Here is a 23,035-nt window from a genome sequence, read left to right on the forward strand (position 1 = left end):
TGAATTTAATTAGAACTTCATACAAACAAATCTTGATTCAAAGTAAAACTCAAAAATAAGTTCTACTGTGATAATTACCAGCCAAATTCTAACCAATGCTGAAACTAGAGTATTTAAATAGGCCAACAAAAAACAAATACAAAGATCCGTGTCATAACTGCCATTCTATGACTACTGCGCCATATCAAACAGTTATTAACAAAATTCAATCAACTGAAACTATAGAGGTCTGTACGTTGCAGCACCTTTTCTGTGTTTTATCCCTTCATTTAAACAATGCTTTCTGAGAGCGCCCCCATTAATGATGAGCCATGCCTCAAGATGTTCCTTTACTGGATGATGAGAAGAAGAAATATTAAGAAATGCTAGATGTACCCTAAGATGCTAAACACAGACAACCACCACCAACCAGGGCCACAAAATTTGACAATTTCTGAACAATCAATGAAGTCTCTTTGATATACAGAAAAAGTTGTGGGTTTACATTTTGTTAATGAGGCTCTGTGGATTACGTTTCTCTCTATTTAGTGTGGTACACCCACTGACACAATCTGACTGATTACAAGGTCCTACTCATGATCAGCACACTAGTACACACTGTCACACCTGCATGTGTACTACAAACTTGTAAAGATAATACAAACTATTAAAAAGTCTTCCTTTTGTATAAACAAAGCAGAATATATTTCAAGAAAAATCTTGTGCAAGACATAACTTTACATATTGTTAAAGAGGCCTAAAGTTCAGTGCATAAGTTGATAGTGAACCAGGCATTTTACAAAATAAAGTTGAAATCCAAAATGGCACAACCACTATTTGTCAAGAGCAATGACGCCAGGTGAATTGGCTCAAAACCAAGTTATTTTGGTAGGGTGGGATTCGAACCCACGACCCTTGCAATTCTAGAGCAGTGTCTAACCAACTAGACTACCGAGGTTGCCCGGTAGCTAGAGGCAGTCGAATCCTATGTCATTTCAGAAAAATTTAATCATGTGTCTGCCTGACTTCTAAACTCGGATTAATAATACATCTTCTAGAATGGAGCATCTCATAAGAACCTCCATCTACTGTTCTCAAATGACATTACTTTAATAATTACCTGTTCCGGGGTCTACTAAAGGAATACTTACCGGTAGAGTCGAATTACCAATTTGCATACTCCCTATGCCGCCAGGCAATATTGCTAAGACTTTACACACAATAGAGCCCTCCACCATCCTACCCACAATGCCCCATGACATGCTTGCCACGAAGTCGCCCTCTTTTCTCTTAGCCACAGTTGGATGAGGACGTAAATAATTCTGTGTCCAAAGGTTTACCGTTTTTAAAAACAACTTACCTTTATTGCTAAAAATTGAAATAAAGACTGAGATTGAAGATAGTAGAGTTGTTGTTTAGTTACAGTGTTTTAGATAAAGATCGTTGATTAAATGAGTAGTTGGGGAGGGCTCCGACTGTCGGAACTGGGGGGTACATCCATTCCCCGGGACAGTCGGAGCCCGCGGAGGGCTGCGCCGGTGACACTCCATCACCGGGCTCACCCTTCAACCGGCCCCCGCAGCCTCAGTCGGCTGCGTCGGCTGGAGGACCCACTGACCAAGGAGGGAGCCTTCCGCTCCCCCTCCTCAGTCACCGTACGTGGGTCCACCCAATCTAAGGTCAAGCGCCCCGGCAAGTCCAAGAAAACTAGTGCGGGGCGGCAACCAAGAGGGGTAGGGCTAGAGGTAGAGGTAACTTCATTCCAGCTGAGCACACCACGCCCTCTCACTCGAGCCTGCAGCCGGAGGGATCCCCCCCCCCTCCACACGGCTCAGCGTACCAGGCCCTCGCCGACCACCACGTGTTCTATGGATACCGCATTAAATTTTACCCATGGTACTAGAAAATTCAATTTATCTTCAACCTTGTGTCTTCACCCCCATCAATAATCTTGATTCCATTCACAAGTTCTTTGAAGCTCATCCTGTTAAGTATTCTTTGATAGAACCGATTAAGGAAAACAAATCCCCAATTTAACTTACATTTTTGATTTTCTTTAAAACAACTTCCATCTATGGTCTGATTTTGACAAAGTTAGAACCCGAGCCATTGACATACATACTAGAGTCTTCATCCACCGGGGTTTAAACATATCAAGTAGTTAACAAAGTAACACAACCTTATATTTTTCCTTTTAATTTTCAAAGAGGAATCAACACAACCTCAGGAAGAGTGTCAACCGATGATGCCAACCGTCACACCACATCCAACAAACGGTAATTAAGATATGACGAAGTTTAATAACAGATTACATTGTACAATTCTTAGCCTTGACTCAAGGCTGTTGGCGTAGTGTGCCCCGGCCCGGCGCGGCACAATTCGGCAGTCCGCACGCTGTGCATACACGAACAACGTACATATATACAGTACATTGTATGTACAGTAAATTGTACAGCGAGAACAGTATAGCGAAGTCGTAAGTACGGTCGTGTCTTTCTACTTTCAACCTCGCACATGTGGCTCAAACAACAGCCTTGATGGGTCTGTAACAGCTTTATCGGAATTCCGATAAAAGGGCATGCATATGCATGATCTGGGCGTGTCGTTCTAAACATTGGCCAATCACAGGCGCGATTGAGAATGACGTATTACTGCATGGCACGTCTGTGTGTGTATGTATGTTTGTGTACGCTGTACGCTAGCTGTATGGACATGAGTAGGTGTCGCTATGATGTAAGGGGTCTTAATGCGCTGCCGGACGGTATACGGGCTACCGGTGTGAGCCGGACAAGCCTCGCTCGGTCGGTACGGTGTTGAACAACTTCGAAGAGAGGAGGAGTTCCTTGGCCCCGTTGTCTTGCGTTTCATTATTACACGAGGACTAGCATCATAAGTACAATGTAGCTGGTAGATTTGTCCCTGAATGGGAAGCTACTTTACTATAAGTCTAAACATATCAAGTAATTAAAAAAGTAACACAAACTTATATTTGTCCTGTTAATATTTAAAGGGGAATCAACAAAACCTCAGGAAGATGGTCAACCGATGATGCCAACCACCATACAACAACCAACAGAAGGTAATTAAGATATGATGAAGTTTAATAATAACAGATTACATATACAATTCTAGACTAAATGATCAAAGAAACCAGGCCCTTATTTCATGTGTCTGTTTGAATTAACGCAGAAATCCTGTTCACACATAGACGCGGCTTCTGAATCTGCGTCACTGTAAAAAAAAGCCGAGAGCGTGGCAAATCGCGGGCCAAACGTGGGAGGATCTTGATGGGCATAGTTTGGTCGGGCTGGGATCTCAGAGGTCGGGAAGCTGTGTTCTCTCCACACGCTTATTTTTAACATGTTCAAAATAAACGTAGCGGGGTCATAGCCAACAATAATCGGGGCAAAGTCGTAGCGGGAATGCCATTATCGAACAAGCAGCATGGTAGCATCATGGTGAAATCTCTGTGGTCATATTAAAAAACGCAGCACTGTCCGCAACCATTTGGAAGTAGAAACAACCGCTTGGTTGGCTGGTCTAGGAGTAATGGTAGTGGCAGCGAGTCAGCAACCCTTTTGACTTGGAGGCAGAACAATTGTTTTGGAGTCTTTAATTTGCAAAATTGCTTAATTTTGACAGCGATTGCGTCTCGACTGGGTAAAGCTTAAGATCACGATGATCAGCAGGGTCTTCATACATGTCATAAGGTTGTAGAGCTGTGTGAATGGGGCATAGCAAATCACTGATGATTATTTTCCCTGGTTACGTTGCAATTTTGTGAAGAGAAACAGTTCGTAAAAATTTGTCTGGAGCCAGTAAACACTATAAACAACCATAATCAAAATGAGTATGTTCAGACAGCGAACCGGTTTAACAGGTTTAACTTTTTCGAGCAGTGGGTGTTGATCGTAAACAAATTTCCCCTTGCGTTCAGACAGCACTGTACTGAGTTCCGATACGTGCCGAGTTACTGCTGCCGAGAGTCCTGCTGGACGATCATATAGAACATGTTGTATATTGGATACAATGGCTCTCAATCGAACACGACTGTAAATAAAACGAATTAAACAAACAAAACATGACTGTAAAGTGGACTGTCCACAGGGCACTTCCTCATCCTCGGACAAGGTTACACCCATCATACGAGGTATGGAAAAGGACAAAAAGCGCCAGAGAGAACCCAAAACCGGCAGCCTTGGTGGTGAAGTTACACCATCAAAACGACAAAAAACATCTGATATGAATCCCGGTAGCGGTGTTACCGCTCCAAAAGGGAAGCAACCATCTCAAAATGTCAACCATTTTGAACATGTTGGTTCAAATTTAAAGAAAATCAGGATAAACTCGCGGTGCTCGCGTAGGACAAATAGAAGAGAGTTTTGAGTATTCTGAAGAACCCGTGGAGGTTTAAGAACTAGATTTGAGTAATCAGACACAACCTCACACTCACAAGCATGTGAATAATGATGATAAACCGTCAACTAGTGCAGAGAAATCTGATAAACCGGTTGAAGTTGAGAGTGAGTGTGCAAAAACTGAGACAGTGAACATTTTCAAAAATATGACTGAGAAATTCACCAATAAGGAACGTTGTGACAAAGCCGTTGACAAAGATTTGGCTGACATGGTAAATGGTTTGTTCATCCCCGATGATAAATACAATGAACTATAATGTACAATAAACCTGAAAATTGTGTTGGGCTCTCCAGTGTACGTGTAAACCGGCTGGTTTGGGACATTATTCGACCAGAGTTACGGTCTTTGGATGTTAAAATCCAAGCAATCCAGGCATCCCTCGTGAAAGGGTCCACAGCTATCACGCAACTAGTTGAACAACTAGCCCGTTGCAATGTCTAAAATTTTGATTTTCGAATTAGACAAACTAAGTCACCAAGTTGGTCACAAGAGGTAGGCCTAAAAACTTAACACATTGAGAAGTCAACCACTAATCTTGACTGTCCTTTACACATTACACATTCTAGTTTCAATAATTTTGAGATTTTGTTTCAGAATTTAATAATAAATCTTGGGCGTGGGCCGTTGTTAAACTGCATACGCCAATCGAGAGGTGCTTCGCCAACTCGGTAAATGCGGCAAGAACATTTGCACTGCTTCGACAATACCTAGAGACCACAGTGACCGTATGTATACCACTCAAGCACTCCGAGTTCCAGGCGTGTGCATTGAACAACAAAATGGGTCGTCTGTTGTGAGTTCAAACAGATGTGGTCTTTTTTATTCTGTCCACAACTCTCAAATACCTCGTCTGATTTGGCAAAGAATCCCACGCTGTTGCTGCATATGTGTTTGCTATATGACGCAGAAAACACCCTCCCAGACACAATGACCTGACTGCATAACAAAGCACTGAAATACATAGTCAAAAGAAAAACAAGACGAGACATCAAAGACAATGCAATGTCTAAGATTTTGATTTTCGAATTAGACAAATTAAGAGGGAAAGAGGTAGGCCTAAAAACTTAACACATTGAGAAGTCAACCACTAATCTTGACTGTCTTTTACACATTTGACTGTCTTTTTACACATTACACAAAACTCTCGAATCGGGAGAGATTATTGCCGTCAAACTACATCAACCAACATTCGGGGCAAAGTTGGGTTTGAAATTTGACGTCAATATTGAAGTTAAGAATGCTGCAGAGGACAACCATTTGGATTGTACTCATCAATGAATTATGGGAAGTTGCTGTCTTGAATTAAGCAAGATGAAGTGTTATCTTCTGGAATGTGAACCTCAATCAATGTTGTTTTCCATCAGATATTGGACATGATCATCGGCAAGACCGAGTCAGCCAGCAACCATCTAGTGTTCATACAGTCCGTTCTAACCAACCACCTACTGAAGGACAAAGTGTGGCTTTTGAGCATCATAGTGTTGGCTTCTTGGGCCCTACTTCTGGAGTTACTGTGAACCAAAATACCATTCCGAATGTTACAGGTATTTTATACCATTCTTCCTTGTGTTCATGCGACTTTGCAACCAAACCATTCACAGATTGGTTTTCAAAATTTGTAAATTTAAGAACAATAATTTTGGAGTCGCCGTGATTCAAAGAAGGCAATCAGAATGTATAACAGGGATACAAATTCCAATCATGGAAGTTATTTAACAGTAGGCCCTATGTAGTTCCCCCCCACAATAGTGTGGTTGGAGTCTATGAACGATACTTACCCGTAGAGCCACTATGTCGCATTTTCCACCAACCGACAGGTTTGATTTGCTAAGAGTTTTACATACACACATAATAGCGCCCTCTCTCGTCCCATACTGCCCCGTGGTCTGGCCGCCATGTTATCTTCCTCTTTTCTCGCAACTAAGTTACTCCAGAGGCTCGAGCAGTGGGGAGGAGGGTGGGATGCTCTACGGGTAAGTATCGTTCATAGACTCATACCTGCCAACATTCGAAACCCAGAAATAGGGACAAGCCTGGCCGGGGTCCAGGGGTCACCAAGGCGGGGTACTGTGAATGAGTGTTTTCTTCCAGGGGGCTCTGCATTGCAGGGGACAGTGCCCCCTGGAAGCTAACAGAACTACACAGCTTCCAGAGTCATTTGGGGGCTAAACATTAACATAAAGTAAATTAACTTTGAATGTGGAACTACTCCATAAAAACAATACATTAGTTCATTATTATTTGATAACACAGCTTTTCACCACCTTTCTATTGGTGTAGACCTTTGTATGTGGATTGTTTTGCTTGTTTTAGTTAGGCAGTGTTAGGTGGGCGACTATATCGCCCCGTCCACCGTGAGCAATACTCACATCGGTTCTACATATGCCACAGAAAGCGTGATGCCTACTTTTTGTTGAGCTTTTAATGCACAAGAAATCTGTGGCGTAATTATCGTTAAAAACGCAGGACCTCTTCGATTTACTGCCACTCATTTTGAAAATCAACTTACGGTTTTAACAAAATGGCGACCGCAACACCCTTTGTATCACGACGTCGTCGATGAAGCAAATACATGTACATAACGTATTATGTACATGTATGTACACACGCACACACTCACGCACCGCATGAATTGGCTTGACACAATAAACTTGGTACAAGTCCTCTCCACGAATCTCTCTACGCGTACAATGTTGTTGCACGGACTAAACGGACACTTTTTGAGGGAGCGCACGTTTCAACAAGTCTATGATACAACTAAACTCTTCATCAGTCGTTTACAACATTTGTTTTTATTGATATACACACACACACGCACACACCACATGCTTGACAAATGATTTAATAAACTTGATACAAGTCCTCCACACGAATCTCCCTCTACACGTGCGTACTTGTTCACTCACACGGCTACTTTGGGATGAAATGCACGTTCGCTCAGCAAGTCTAAAATACATCTAGTCTTGTTCTCAGCCGTTCATCATCAATTTTCTTACTTTTTAATAATAAAATCGTGAAATCTGAGAAACCGGGACAGTCCCGATTTTAGGCGTCTTTGAAACTCAGAAACCGGGACTGTCCCGGGAAAATCGGGACAGTTGGCAGGTATGTAGACTCCAACTACACTATTGTGGGGGGGAAGTCTATTTCACTCACTTACCCGTAGAGCCACTATATCGCATTGATTGGCACCGCTACAGGCGGTGGGTGCAAGAGCTATCATGTGCGGGCCACCAAGATGCCCCTCTCAGTCCAGAACCATGCTGACTCACTGAAGTGAGTCCGCCTGGGGTTGGATCGGAGCCCAGGAACGAGCTAGAGAGGCACGTGGCCAACAACAAATAATTACAACTGAATTAAATTCAACATAATAAAATATTGGAAGAACAGAGGGTGCACTCACCAAAAAGGGGGGTGTCCGGTACCGCTACTTCTTCTGAGAGGAGACGTCACCTCGGCTGGAGGGGGCCTTCGCTGCCATCAGAGCTGCACGGCCTGCTCGCCCCTCCTGTTGTGGAACATCCTTCAGGTAGCAAGACGTGAAAGTACTTGGGGACTTCCAGCATGCTGCTTTGATGATATCCTCCATGGGAACTCCCTTGAAGAAAGCCCATGATGAAACCATTGCCCGGACCTCGTGAGCATGGGCCGGGTTCACCGAATGCGTAGGCCATGCAGTCTGCTGCTGAGCCAGATTTGATAGCCAGAACAATCCAGCGGGCAATCGTATCATTGGATGCAGCCCGATAGGGAAAACAGAGGTAATGAACAGCTGTTTGCACTCCCCTCAGAGGACCTTAATGCGGCTGAGATACAATTTCAGCCCCCATACAGGGCACCATAGTCTGTCTTCCAGAACCGAGGACAGAGATTTCAGTTCAGGCACAAAGATATCTGGTGGTTGAAAGGACGGGGATTGGTTTTTGGTAAGAAATCCCAGCCTCGGGACGAGGCGAACTCCACCTTGGTCCCAGCGTATGTGGCCTGGGTCAATCGTCAATGCATGAAGTTCGCTCCTCCGTCTCGTAGTTGCTGCTGTTAGGAGAAAGGCCACCTTGATGGACGCTTTCGTCAGGGATACCTGGCCAAGGGGTTCGAAGGGGGTCCTTGTTAGGGACTCTAGAACCTGAGTTAGGTCCCAGGAGGGAACTAGCTTCCGGCCTGGGGGGCGTTCCACAAACATGCCTTTGATAAGTTGGGAGAGGGCTTTATTGTCCGACACCGATGACCCATCAGCAAACCCGTTGTGTATTGCCGCAATGGCTGACCGGTAGTTACGAATAGTGGAGACAACAAGATTTTCTTGGAAGAGGTGGACGAAGAAATCGCCGATCACTGGCGGGATCCGCAGTCTTCCTTCCGCACCATTTGTAAAAACGGTGTAGTCGGCTAATGTACACCTCCCTGGTGGATGATCGACGGCTGTGTACTGCAATTGCTGCAGCGCTCTCCGAAAGGTCTGCCGCTGTGAGGGATCTCACAGCCCAGCAAGTCAGGTGTAGGTCCCTCGGAACCGGATGCAGAAACCCCGACGACGGTTGGAATAAGATGTCTGGCCTCTGCGGAAGGATCACGGGGTGGTCGACAAGAAGTCTGACAAGCCTGGTGAACCAGGGTTGGCGGGGCCAGAAGGGTGCGATGAGCAGAATCTTGCAACTTTCGCGCTCTATCTTTGCCAGTACTCTCGACACTAGGGAGATTGGGGGAAAAGCGTACCCCAGTATCCCGTCCCATGCCATCGACAGGGCATCCATGTGTAGGGCCCGGGGGTCGTAGTTCCGGGTGCAATACACAGGCAACTGAGTGTTTGCTGCCTTTGCGAATAGGTCTACATGTGGCCGGTCCATCCGACTGAAGAGTAGTTGGGCAATCGCTGGGAGCAGTGACCATTCTGTCGGGACGATCCTTCCCCGGGACAGCGCATCGTCCAGATCGTTGGAAGTGCCCGGGATAAACCGCCGAGAGATGAATATTGAATCCGGTGGCCCAATGGAGGAGGTTCCATGCAAGTAGACAAAGAGATGGCGACCGGGTGCCCCCCTGGTGGTTGATGTAGGCGACCACTGTGGTGTTGTCGCACCTTATCTGCACGTGGTGCTCCGATATTTGGGGTTTGAACCGCTCGAGGGCATTCACCACTGACCACATCTCCAGTAAGTGGATGTGAAGGGATTGGAAACTTCTTTCCCATACACCGCACACCTGTCGTGGGGACAGTGTCGCCCCCCAACCCGTCAATGAAGCGTCTGTCGTGATGATGACGGACGGTCGGCTTTGTCGAAAGGACAAACCTGTCGCTATGTTTGCCTCCTGGAGCCACCATTGGAGATGGGGATGAATGTGGCAAGTATCGGGATCATGTGACCCAACTTGTCCCGCTTCGGTGTAGTTGCAGGGGCCGCATGCGGAGCCTGCAAAACCCTACCAGGTCTACCATGCTGGCCTTAAGCCCTAGGAGGCGGAGCCAAGCAAGGGCGGAGGCCGATGTTTTCTGTAGAAAAAGTTGAACACATTGCCGCAAGTTCGCCACTCGCTCGTGAGATGGTCGGGAGATCCCCTTCTGGAGGTCGATTTCCGCCCCAAGAAAAATTGGAAGCTGAGTTGGCGTCGGACGAGATTTTTCCTCGTTGACGATAAACCCGAGGGAGGTCGTTAGATCTAGCGTCATGGACATGGCTGATCGAGCCTCTGCCTCGGACTGGCCCACAACGAGCCAGTCGTCTAGATACATGAATGTGGTAATTTCTTGCCGGTGAAGATGTGCCCCGAGTGCTTTCATAATTCTCGTGAACACTCTGGGGGCAGTTGAAAGACCGAAGGGAAGGACAGTGAACTCGTAAGTGATGTCCTTGTAACGGAATCGCAGGAACTTGTAATGGTCTGGGAGGACCGGTACATGGAGGTAAGCGTCCTGTAGGTCCAGTGATGCAGTGAGCGGTTTTAGATTCAGAATCGGTTGCCAGACACCGGTGCCCTTCTTCGGTGTCAGAAAGAAACTGGACATGAACCCTGTGAGTTCTTGTTTTCTGGGTACCATGCGAATAGCGTTCTTTGTGAGAAGGGAACGAATCTCTCTTTCGAGCCCCTCGCGTTTCTCGAGAAGAGAGGGCACTGGTGTCTGGCGCGCAAGGGTCCCCGACGGGGGGCTGCTTGTAAATTCTAAAGCGTAGCCTACGCTTATTGTTTGAAGCACCCACTCGTCGTGGATCAAATCCGCCCAGGGCCCTTGGAAGAGTTGGAGGCGGCCCCCCGTGGGCCCGTCTACGGGAGGCCGCCTTGAGGCGGACAAGTCACTTACGCCATCCTCCCGAAAACCGGGAAAATGGTGCCTTGTTGGCTTGAAAGGCCTGCTGTTGTTGTCCCTGTTGTCGGTCCTGAAAGGCCAGTCGGGACCCTGGGACAGCTGGCGTCACAAAGCCACGACCACGTCGGTCTCCCCGAAATGTTTTGAAAGGGCGATGCTGAGGGATTTGGAATCCCTGTTTGGTCTTTCTGGCCTTATTACCTGCCAGTGGGGCCTTGGGTTTACGAAGGTTGATTTTCTCCGTGGCGTCAAGTCGTTTGGCTTCCGCCTCCACAGCGTACTGGAACTTGTCGCTGAACAAATCCTTGCCAAGGAGTGAAAGGGCAAGGAGGCGTTTACGCGCTCCCTCCGTCGGGAGGAAGAGAGCGTCCAAAATATTGTTTCGTCGGGTCAGGACTGACATCATTGAGACATGAGTGAACTGACCTAGGAGGAAGCGAACGCCAGCATCCATGCAATTAAAACTTGCCGTGAGCACGTCCGGTGGAATTGTTGAATCCTCCTCGCACCCACTGACTAAGTATTCAATCAACAGGAGCAGGAACGAGGATGCCTGCATCCCGGGGCGGTCTTGCGCATGGAGTCCTCCAATTTGGCTCGGACCTTGTCCATGAAAACTCCCTTGGGGGCCGAGGCTGCCCCATCGGCCACCAGTTTGTCCTTGACGGAATCAGAGATCGATGGGACTGAGAAAAATCTTTCGAAGTCTGCCTGTGGGAAGTGGTAGTAAGCCGTCTCGCGTGATTTTACTGGTTTCCACTTGGTGGCCTCGGCAATAGCCGTCATGTCATCGGCGCAAACTGAGTCGAGGGGCATGGCTGGGAAGGTTACTGGCTTCGGCTCGACTGGAGCCGTGCGTCTTTTGAAAGACTGGCAAGCAGGGGCTGGGTCAGAGTCTAAGGTTCAACACCCGTATCATATCCTGCTGGACCAGCCTCAATTGGGTCTCAAAATTGGACAGCCTATTCATGTCAACAGTATCCTCAGACCCCAAAGAGTCATCCGAGGACCCCCCCTTATCCAGTGGGTCGGCGTGAGTGGCTACGCTCGCCGCCCGAGAAATATCATGTGCAGTCACGCCTGACTCCCCATGCGAGCTGCCACTTGCAGATTCGCGTGCACCCACGCGCGGGCGGTCTATCACAGAATCACGGAACCCGACGCGATGCTGCATGTCTGAACTGTATTTGTACGTCCGCGACGCCACCTGACAAGTCACGTGACATGGCCCGCGAGCCGAGTGGAATATGCTCCGTTACGCGTAGCGGATTTCCACGTTGGGCATCCCCCCGAGTTTGATTCAGCGAGTCCTCCCGACGGGTGGACGATAATACTCGGTGTCGGAGCAGGGATCTGGGAAACCGTCTGCGGGAGGCCGAGTTGGTTTCCCGGTAGCCATCCCTGGACTGCGCCGGGATAGGCCTGAGCCCCTGGTGCCTCGAAAGGCGGGCCCTGGTGGCTTAATCCTGTTGGAGCAATTGATCCGGACCCAGACATTGCCGCTAGCGATGCTGTGATCGACCGGAATGCTTCCATGAAAACTGCCGGGCTGACGGTAGCCTCGGGCCGAGTTGGATTTTCCGGAAGTCACCGCGGCGGGTCTGGAAAGGGATAATTCCTCTGCCCTAGTGCCCAAAAGCCCGCCTGAAATTACGGGTTGCGGGCTCGCCCGAGCCCGCTTGCCGCAACTTCCTTTTATCGAACCAGCTTTGGATTTCTTACCCCTGGTCGATTTTGCTTAGCTCTCGCCCCACTGGTCGACGCTGGAACGGAGGACTCGCTTGAGCCCCACCCCCCCCCCCCCCCCCCTTGGCCAGTGGGGTTCCAGACACTACCCAGTGCCGGGCGGGTAACATGCCATGGAGAGGACACTACCGTGCCCACCGACATGGCCCATGGGTCCGAGTCAGTGTTGGCAGTACCACCAACTCGGCCCGTGTTAGAGAGGGCAACACGTTTTTCCATATCTCAACCAAAAATACTTCCAAAAAACCAAAAAACAAACTCTAGGAGACTCCAGAAAAAAAGGAAACAAACTCTGTTAAAAAAAAACTCAGAAATAATATGTAAAACTAAAAACACTTAACACTTATCAGAGCAGAAAAAGAACATGCCCACTCGCGTCGGTGCTAGGAGAAAAGAGGAAGATAACATGGCGGCCAGACCGCGGGGCAGTATGGGACGAGAGAGGGCGCTATTATGTGTGTATGTAAAACTCTTAGCAAATCAAACCTGTTGGTTAGGGGAAAATGCGACGAAGTTTAATAACAGATTACATTATACAATTCTAGACTATATGATCAAAGAAACCAGGCCCTTATTTCTTATGCGTCTGTTTTAATTTACGCAGAAATCCTGTTCACACATAGACGCGGCTTCTGCGTCACTGGAAAAATGGCCCAGAGCGTGGCAAATCGCGGGCCAAACGTGGGAGGATCTTGATGGGTATAGTTTGGTCGAGCTGGGATCTCCTAGGTCGGGAAGCTGTGTTCTCTCCACAGGCTTATTTTGAACAAGTTCAAAATAAACGTACCCGGGTCATAGCCAACAATAATCGGGGCAAAGTCGTAGCGGAATGCCATTATCAAACAAGCAGTATGGTAGCATCGTGGTGAGATCTCTGTGGTCGTATTAAAAAACGCAGCACTGTCCGCAACCTTTTCGAAGTAGAAACAACCGCTTGGTTGGCTGGTCTAGGAGTAATGGTAGTGGCAGCGAGTCAGCAACCCTTTTGACTTGGAGGCAGAACAATTGTTTGGAGTCTTTAATTTGCAAAATTGCTTAATTTTGACAGCGATCGCGTCTCGACTGGGTAAAGCTTAAGATCACGATCATCAGCATGGTCTTCATACATGTCATAAGGTTGTAGAGCTGTGTGAATGGGGCATAGCAAATCACTGATGATTATTTTCCCTGGTTACGCTGCAATTTTGTGAAGAGAAACAGTTTGTAAAAGTTTGTCTGGAGTCAGTAAACACTATAAACAACCATATAATCAAAATGAGTATGTTCAGACAGCGAACCGGTTTAACAGGTTTAACTTTTTCGAGCATCGGGGGTTGATCGTAAACAAATTTCCCCTTGCGATCAGACAGCACTGTACTGAGTTCCGATACGTGCCAAGTTACTGCTGCCGAGAGCCCTGCTGGACGATCATTATAGAACATGTTGTATATTGGATACAATGGCTCTCAATCAAACGCGGAAAACAGTTTTACCACAGCAAGGATATGAGCACTTAAAACAGACAAGAACACGACTGTAAAAAAAAACCGAATTAAACAAACAAAACATGACTGTAAAGTGTAAACAAAATGAATACAAACCGCGGAATAAAATCTCTGAACTAGCATCAATATTATTCCATCAAAACAAAATTGTGTTTAAACCACCGGTTCTGATTTAATTAATTCATAATTTGTATCTCAGTTGATTGGACGTTGCGGTCTCTCAAAAGCTGGTGCTGGTATTTTTTATTCTGATGTACTTTTCAGTGCGTCCGACATTTCCCAACAACATGGTGATTGCTGGCCAAGGAAATTTCCCCCTATATACATACAGCCCCGCACCCACGGCAACACGCAGTTCATTCTCCTGATAAAAAAGTAAAGCACGCTAGTAACGGTAACAGCAATAAGCACATCCTCGGGATCGGTGATGGGTAACTATGGGATGGCAGGGCTGTGAGATGCATTGGGCCTACATCATTAAAACAAATTCATGCTCCTGCGCTGCGCTCATACGCATGGAAAACAGTTTCAATTTATTGTAGAATACACAACAAAAAACGCTTGGAAAATATAATTCTATTACGTCATCATTCCACACTTCAGTGACCACATGAGATTGCACCACGTACCAGAGAGAACCCAAAACCGGCAGCCTTGGTGGTGAAGTTACACCATCAAAACGACAAAAAACATCTGATATGAATCCCGGTAGCGGTGTTACCGCTCCAAAAGGGAAGCAACCATCTCAAAATGTCAACCATTTTGAACATGTTGGTTCAAATTTAAAGAAAATCAGGATAAACTCGGTGCTCGCGTAGGACAAATAGAAGAGAGTTTTGAGTATTCTGAAGAACCCGTGGAGGTTTAAGAACTAGATTTGAGTAATCAGACACAACCTCACACTCACAAGCATGTGGATAATGATGATAAACCGTCAACTAGTGCAGAGAAATCTGATAAACCGGTTGAAATTGAGAGTGAGTGTGCAAAAACTGAGACAGTGAACATTTTCAAAAATATGACTGAGAAATTCACCAATAAGGAACGTTGTGACAAAGCCGTTGACAAAGATTTGGCTGACATGGTGAATGGTTTGTTCATCCCCGATGATAAATACAATGAGCTCGTCAAGAAGTACAATAAACCTGAAAATTGTGTTGGGCTCTCCAGTGTACGTGTGAATCAGCTGGTTTGGGACATTATTCGACCAGAGTCACGGTCTTTGGATGTTAAAATCCAAGCAATCCAGGCATCCCTCGTGAAAGGGTCCACAGCTATTACGCAACTAGTTGAACAACTAGCCCGTTGCAATGTCTAAAATTTTGATTTTCGAATTAGACAAACTAAGTCACCAAGTTGGTCACAAGAGGGAAAGAGGTAGGCCTTAAAACTTAACGCATTGAGAAGTCAACCACTTATCTTGACTGTCCTTTACACATTACAAATTCTAGTTTCGTTTAATTTTGAGATTTTGTTTCAGAATTTAATAATAAATCTTGGGCGTGGGCCGTTGTTAAACTGCATACGCCGATCGAGAGGTGCTTCGCCAACTCGGTAAATGCGGCAAGAACATTTGCACTGCTTCGACAATACCTAGAGACCACAGTGACCGTATGTATACCACTCAAGCACTCTGAGTTCCAGGCGTGTGCATTGAACAACAAAATGGGTCGTCTGTTGTGAGTTCAAACAGATGTGGTCTTTTTTATTCTGTCCACAACTCTCAAATACCTTGTCTGATTTGGCAAAGAATCCCACGCTGTTGCTGCATATGTGTTTGCTATATGACACAGAAAACACCCTCCCAGACACAATGACCCGACTGTATAACAAAGCACTGAAATACATAGTCAAAAGAAAAACAAGAAGAGACATCAAAGACAATGCAATGTCTAAGATTTTGATTTCCGAATTAGACAAACTAAGAGGGAAAGAGGTAGGCCTAAAAACTTAACACATTGAGAAGTCAACCACTAATCTTGACTGTCTTTTACACACTTGACTGTCTTTTTACACATTACACAAAACTCTCAAATGGGAAGAGATTATTGCCGTCAAACTACATCAACCAACATTCGGGGCAAAGTTGGGTTTGAAATTTGACGTCAATATTGAAGTTAAGAATGCTGCAGAGGACAACCATTTGGATTGTACTCAGTGAATTATGGGAAGTTGCTGTCTTGAATTAGGCAAGTTGAAGTGTTATCTTCTGGAATGTGAACCTCAATCAATGTTGTTTTCCATCAGATATTGGACATGATCATCAGCAAGACCGAGTCAGCCAGCAACCATCTAATGTTCATACAGTCCGTCCTAACCGACCACCTGCTGAAGGACAAAAAGTGGCTTTTGGCCATCATAGTGTTGGCTTCTTTGGCACTACTTCTGGAGTTACTGTGAAGCAAAATACCATTCCGAATGTTACAGGTATTTTATACCATTCTTCCTTGTGTTCATGCGACTTTGCAACCAAACCATTCACAGATTGGTTTTCAAAATTTGTAAATTTAAGAACAATAATTTTGGAATCACTGTGATTCAAAGAAGGCAATCAGAATGTATAACAGGGATACAAATTCCAATCATGGAAGTTATTTAACAGTAGGCCCTATGTAGCTCTATAATATTGTGGAAATGTTTTGTATAAATAAATGTAAATTGAATTGAATTGAATTGAATTGAATTGAGTATAAAAATGAAACCCTTAATCCAATGCTCTATCTTGGTTACAATTATTTTGCTTTTAAAATATTAGGTACTGCTTGTTGGTCCATTGGGAATAAGGTTTTCAAGTATGAAAACTACAGTGTTTAAATGTGGTGTCTGTCTGTGATAATAACCATTAATGCCAAATCAGATTTAAAAACAATAATATTGGACACTGTTGCTCACACATCCCACAGTGCATGTTTTTAACAAAGTTCAGCCCAGTAAAAAGATCAAATGGTCATTTCTTCAAACAAACAAACACTACGTTTGTTGTTGAATAATTATGTCGAAAAACCATGAAAACCACAAGCTGATTGTAGATGTGTTCAAAATGGGTTGTTGATTTTACAGAATGAACGACATTCGGGGCAAAGTTGGGTTTGAAATTTGACGTCAATATTGAAGTTAAGAATGCTGCAGAGGACAACCATTTGAATTGTACTCAGTGAATTATGGGAAGTTGCTGTCTTGAATTAGGCAAGTTGAAGTGTTATCTTCTGGAATGTGAACCTCAATCAATGTTGTTTTCCATCAGATATTGGACATGATCATCGGCAAGACCGAGCCAGCCAGCAACCATCTAATGTTCATACAGTCCGTCCTAACCAACCACCTGCTGAAGGACGAAATGTGTTTTTTGAGCATCATAGTGTTGGCTTCTTGGGCCCTACTTCTGGAGTTACTGTGAAGCAAAATACCATTCCGAATGTTACAGGTATTTTATACCATTATTCCTTGTGTTCATGCGACTTTGCAACCAAAACATTCACAGATTGGTTTTCAAAATTTGTAAATTTAAGAACAATAATTTTGGAATCACTGTGATTCAAAGAAGGCAATCAGAATGTATAACAGGGATACAAATTCCAATCATGGATGTTATTTAACAGTAGGCCCTATGTAGCTCTATAATATTGTGGAAATGTTTTGTATAAATAAATGTAAATTGAATTGAATTGAATTGAATTGATATGAGTATAAAAATGAAACCCTTAATCCAATGCTCTATCTTGGTTACAATTTTTTTGCTTTTAAAATATTAGGTACTGCTTGTTGGTCCATTGGGAATAAGGTTTTCAATTATGAAAACTACAGTGTTTAAATGTGGTGTCTGTCTGTGATAATAACCATTAATGCCAAATCAGATTTAAAAACAATAATATTGGACACTGTTGCTCACACATCCCACAGTGCATGTTTTTAACAAAGTTCAGCCCAGTAAAAAGATCAAATGGTCATTTCTTCAAACAAACAAACACTACGTTTGTTGTTGAATAATTATGTCGAAAAACCATGAAAACCACAAGCTGATTGTAGATGTGTTCAAAATGGGTTGTTGATTTTACAGAATGAACGACATTCGGGGCAAAGTTGGGTTTGAAATTTGACGTCAATATTGAAGTTAAGAATGCTGCAGAGGACAACCATTTGGATTGTACTCATCAATGAATTATGGGAAGTTGCTGTCTTGAATTAAGCAAGATGAAGTGTTATCTTCTGGAATGTGAACCTCAATCAATGTTGTTTTCCATCAGATATTGGACATGATCATCGGCAAGACCGAGTCAGCCAGCAACCATCTAATGTTCATACAGTCCGTCCTAACCAACCACCTGCTGAAGGACAAAGTGTGGCTTTTGAGCATCATAGTGTTGGCTTCTTGGGCCCTACTTCTGGAGTTACTGTGAACCAAAATACCATTCCGAATGTTACAGGTATTTTATACCATTCTTCCTTGTGTTCATGCGACTTTGCAACCAAAACATTCACAGATTGGTTTTCAAAATTTGTAAATTTAAGAACAATAATTTTGGAATCACTGTGATTCAAAGAAGGCAATCAGAATGTATAACAGGGATACAAATTCCAATCATGGAAGTTATTTAACAGTAGGCCCTATGTAGCTCTATAATATTGTGGAAATGTTTTGTATAAATAAATGTAAATTGAATTGAGTTGAATTGAGTATAAAAATGAAACCCTTAATCCAATGCTCTATCTTGGTTACAATTTTTTTGCTTTTAAAATATTAGGTACTACTTGTTGGTCCATTGGAAATAAGGTTTTCAAGTATGAAAACTACAGTGTTTAAATGTGGTGTCTTACTGTGATAATAACCATTAATGTCAAATCAGATTTAAAAACAATAATATTGGACAATGTTGCTCACACATCCCACAGTGCATGTTTTAACAAAGTTCAGCCCAGTAAAAAGATCAAATGGTCATTTCTTCAAACAAACAAATGCTACGTTTGTTGTTGAATAATTATGTCGAAAAACCATGAAAACCACAAGCTGATTGTAGATGTGTTCAAATTGGGTTGTTGATTTTACAGAATTAACGACCAATGCTCATGAATGAAACTTTGAAAAGTTTGTGATTAGCAAATATTCAGAGCACTCTTCAGTGTTGTGTGAGTGCATGAATGTTTTTGATTAAATTTGATTTTGTTTCTATTTCCCAACAGGAACACCAGACCAAGAGTAAGTTCAAGCTGTTGCATAAAAGCTGGAAAGGCGGTGAAGATAGTGTATACAAATACAGGTAGCTATGTACAGATGCTCCCATGGGTTGATGATGATAAGAAACACATAATGGGACATCTTCACTAAGCTATGTTTAGTTAAACAAGTTGACATGAGGGGGATGATTCAAACAAAGGAAAATACCCTGCAACCATATGAAGAAATGTTCCACTTTGAAACAAGAGAGAAAAATCCAATCAAACGTACCGTTATCAGCGGATCAGCAGGAATTGGCAAGACAACCCTAATTGACAAAATTGCTTATGATTGGGCAATGGGTAACAGTGAGACACTCAATAAGTTCAAACTTGTGTCAGACTTGAGGGGTTTTCAGATACAGATAGAAAGGAATATGTGAACAAATTCTTCCCTGATGGTCATGACAAGGCTAGGAGACTTATAGAGCAGATAGAACTCTCAGATACCTTGTCTGAACTACATGTAGAATGGAATGAAGCATTGGGTGGCTGTGCATCAAGTGAGGGTCCTGAACTGGGGGAAGTGGTATGCCTTCAAGATATTTATGAGAGGCTGTTCACTGCAAGGTACATATATTGAGCCCATTGCTGTGGTACTGAGTGGTGTGTCTACTCTGGTTAAACTTGATCTGGAAAGTAATCCATACTTGGGAGGTTGTGCAGAGATGTGGGCTCTTCATTTGAAGGGAATGGGACACCTTGAGGCAGTGAACTTGGGTAATTGGTCATTGAGAGATAAAGATGTTGAACCCATTGCTGTGGCACTGAGTGGTTTGTCTACTCTGGTTCATCTGAACTTCATGTATAATCAAGCATTGGGTGACTTTGCATCATTGTGGGCTCAGCATTTGAAGAAAATGAACAACATTAAGGTGCACTCCAACAGGTGTTGATATGGAGCCCATTGCTGAGTCAGTGAGTGACACGCCCAACCTAATTTATCTAGATCTCTCAAGAAATTTTCCATTGGTTTACTGGGCATCATCCTGGGGGCCTCATTTGAAGAAAATGACCAAACACCTCAAGAAGCTCACAATGAGTGACTTGACATATGAAGATAAGCAGCACATCGATGCATCAATCAGTTTGAACTCGCCCATATTATTGGAGTTGACATCCCCATTCATGTAAGACTACTTAACAACACAAGATCATTGCCAACAAAGCCTTGAATGTCACTGTAGACTTCTCATTAGTCATAAATAGAGTTGGAGTTGACACCCACATAAGACTACTTTACAACAACAATTTCAAACATTCTAGACAAAAACCTTATCCCATGGAATGTCATTGTAGACTCATCATTTGTTGCAAATGTGACTCATTCTGAATTACTCTCAGTGAATCTGTCATGTCATGGGTCTGTGATTTCCCTACAATACTGTGTACTTCCTTTATTTGAGGCAAATGAAGCTCATTATGTTTTATATGGACATTAAATTAATCCCCAAACCAACGATGTGTTATATCTTGAAGTGTTTGGTTTTCTCTTCCAGAATGTGGACTTGAGAAATCTGCTCAAGTATAAACCCTGTCACCGAGTGTATGCTCCCTCTGGTTGATCTTAATCTTTAAATTGATTCAAAGCCTTGGTGACTTTATAGTTTACAGTGGGCTTTCATGTTTAAAACAAACTAAACACTTTCCTTATATACACCTCAATCAGTATGTATCAGTGGTTGTACCTTAATTGACCCAATCGATGAAGACGTTGGGTATAGAGAAGTCACATATGACATCATTGCAAGGGGGGTCTTTAAGGGCCAAGTCACATGAGATAAACTTACAGTCAACCAACTCCATGCAATCTCCAAAGAACACAACAAAGTCTAGTTTTCTATGAGTAATTTAAGACACTGTCATAGAAATGTGTCTAATTGAGCTACCAAAGTGTTCATATCGCCTATTTTTGACAATGCCCTCACGTAATTCTAATCTGTCCACTGTTCTACCTTCACGTCAGGCAATTTACAGTTCCTTTAGTTTGTTTGTCAAACCATGAATGAGGGGCACATTAATGCTTCATTTTTATATAGTTTTGTATAATACACCACTGAAATATTGGAGTATATTTTTGTATTCATTAAGAGCTGATCCAACTCCCAAATAGCAGCAAAGTATGGACAAGCATCATGACACAATGGGATATGGATCATTATCTATGGTCAATGATGCTTCATAAAACAAATAAGAAACAGGCACAACTTGTACAAAGCTCACCATGGCAGAAAATTTCAAGTCTAAGACTGTAAGATTACAATTGTTATTGACTTTGCTATTGAGAAAAGGCTGTACTTCTCAAAATATGCTCTTCCCAGTTATGTTAATTCATACTACAATCAGTGTAATACTTCCTCATTGCACCGTTCATTTGAATCAAACTGCCTTTGGTTATCAGGACTGTCTCCACTATCAATGTGTTCAAGAAGACCCATATCTTTTTAACAATGATATTCTGTAAATATTTCCTTGGCAACTTTTTACCAACATTTTTGTTTTTACATGGATGGTCACCCTCTTCTTTTTTTATATATTTTTTATGTGCGATGTGTCTTTTATAACTTGTACTTTTATCATTGTAAATAGGTTGCTATACATTAGATTGTGGGTTTTGTACAAATGCTTCATTCATCAAGATATATTACACATTACATGTATGTAAATGGGATGAATATTTACATGAATTAATTAGTATTTTCTTTTGTGTGAATTTGAATCTGTATTTATGGAATTTTTATCCATAAATCATCGCTTAAAAGGGGAAAAAATATCGTTCACATTGTTTGATAATAAAAACATTAAACAAAATGAGTATTTCTGATGCGCCATTCCATCTTAACAAGATGCTCCAGTCATAGAAAATATGGAAATTTCAATTTTAACACAAAAGGAAAGTGTCACTTGGATGTATTTATGAAAATAAATATTGAACCAACTTTGTTAATGGGCCAGGGGTGGATTTCACAAAGAGTTAGGACTAGTCTTATCTTGAGTTAGGACCTGTTACTCGTCCTAACTTAGGACTATCAATGCAATCTGTATATCTCCTAGGACTAGTCCTAAGTTAGAACTGGTCCTAACTATTTGTGAAATCGACCCCGTGGTCTGCAAAAATGGCCCTTGTATGTCACAACAATGTATGTTTGAGCCTCTAAGAAGATAGAAAGGCCATATTCTAAGCTTTAATTTGTTGGATGTTGGAACTCTTTGCATTTTGGAGATATACCCAACTTTGCGAACAAATTTGCCATTTTGTTTTAAATAGGAGAACAAACCATGTGCAGTTTACCGAGATATTGAAGATGATTAACGTCAAAGCTTGTCTGAATATCTTTCATCAAGTGTTGTCTTCAAACATTATGCAATTTATTTTCAATGTAAACAATTTGTCTTGAAATATTTCCCATTAACAAAACAGTTCAAATGGTGTGCATAACATTGGTAAGATTGGAAATATTAATGTTCAAAGATTTACATATAACGTGCGTGGTATAATGATGGTTACGGTAGAAAACTCCCCCTGAATAATTTTTGCATAAAATGAAACAGTTTTTGGGAACTGAATAAAACGATTAGTTTAGATCTCAAGCCCAAAATCTGATATTTGAAAACAGTGAAAACATTTCATGGGATTTATCACTGTTTTCTCATGACTCTGTGATCATTCACAGGTTTGTTATTTCATGCATACCTAATGTGCATGTTCAGCGTGCTTATATTTATTGATTTTAACCCACTATATGTTTCATTGAGTATGGACAAACATTAATTGCAAGTATAACTTCATTAGTAAACTAGTAACCCAATTTAAATATTTTGGGTTCAATCAACTTTTCAAGAGAAAAAATAAATAAATACAAATAAACATATATTTGGTTTGTGTTTTGGA

The 23,035-nt window shown here is 43.0% G+C and overlaps 2 protein-coding genes across 7 annotated transcripts in view; one reads left to right on the top strand and one right to left on the bottom strand.

Moving 5' to 3' along the window:
• Nucleotides 1-22,981, top strand: part of LOC139954503 (uncharacterized) — a 29,641-nt gene extending 6,660 nt beyond the window's left edge. For all 4 annotated transcript variants that reach the window (XM_071954322.1, XM_071954319.1, XM_071954320.1 and 1 more), the window contains 7 exons: nt 2,187-2,255; nt 2,990-3,058; nt 5,763-5,942; nt 16,180-16,359; nt 17,177-17,356; nt 18,177-18,356; nt 19,111-22,981. In XM_071954322.1, the coding sequence (XP_071810423.1) occupies nt 2,222-2,255; nt 2,990-3,058; nt 5,763-5,942; nt 16,180-16,359; nt 17,177-17,356; nt 18,177-18,356; nt 19,111-19,130 (843 nt within the window). In that variant the 5' untranslated portion in view covers nt 2,187-2,221 and the 3' untranslated portion in view covers nt 19,131-22,981. The remainder of the gene's footprint in view (nt 1-2,186; nt 2,256-2,989; nt 3,059-5,762; nt 5,943-16,179; nt 16,360-17,176; nt 17,357-18,176; nt 18,357-19,110) is intronic.
• The window catches only part of LOC139954504 (reelin-like), a 157,093-nt gene that overhangs the window by 69,782 nt on the left and 64,276 nt on the right, over nt 1-23,035 (bottom strand). The window lies entirely within an intron of this gene.

Source organism: Asterias amurensis, chromosome 2, assembly GCF_032118995.1.
Source record: "Asterias amurensis chromosome 2, ASM3211899v1".
In the NCBI taxonomy this organism is placed as follows: Eukaryota; Metazoa; Echinodermata; class Asteroidea; order Forcipulatida; family Asteriidae; genus Asterias; species Asterias amurensis.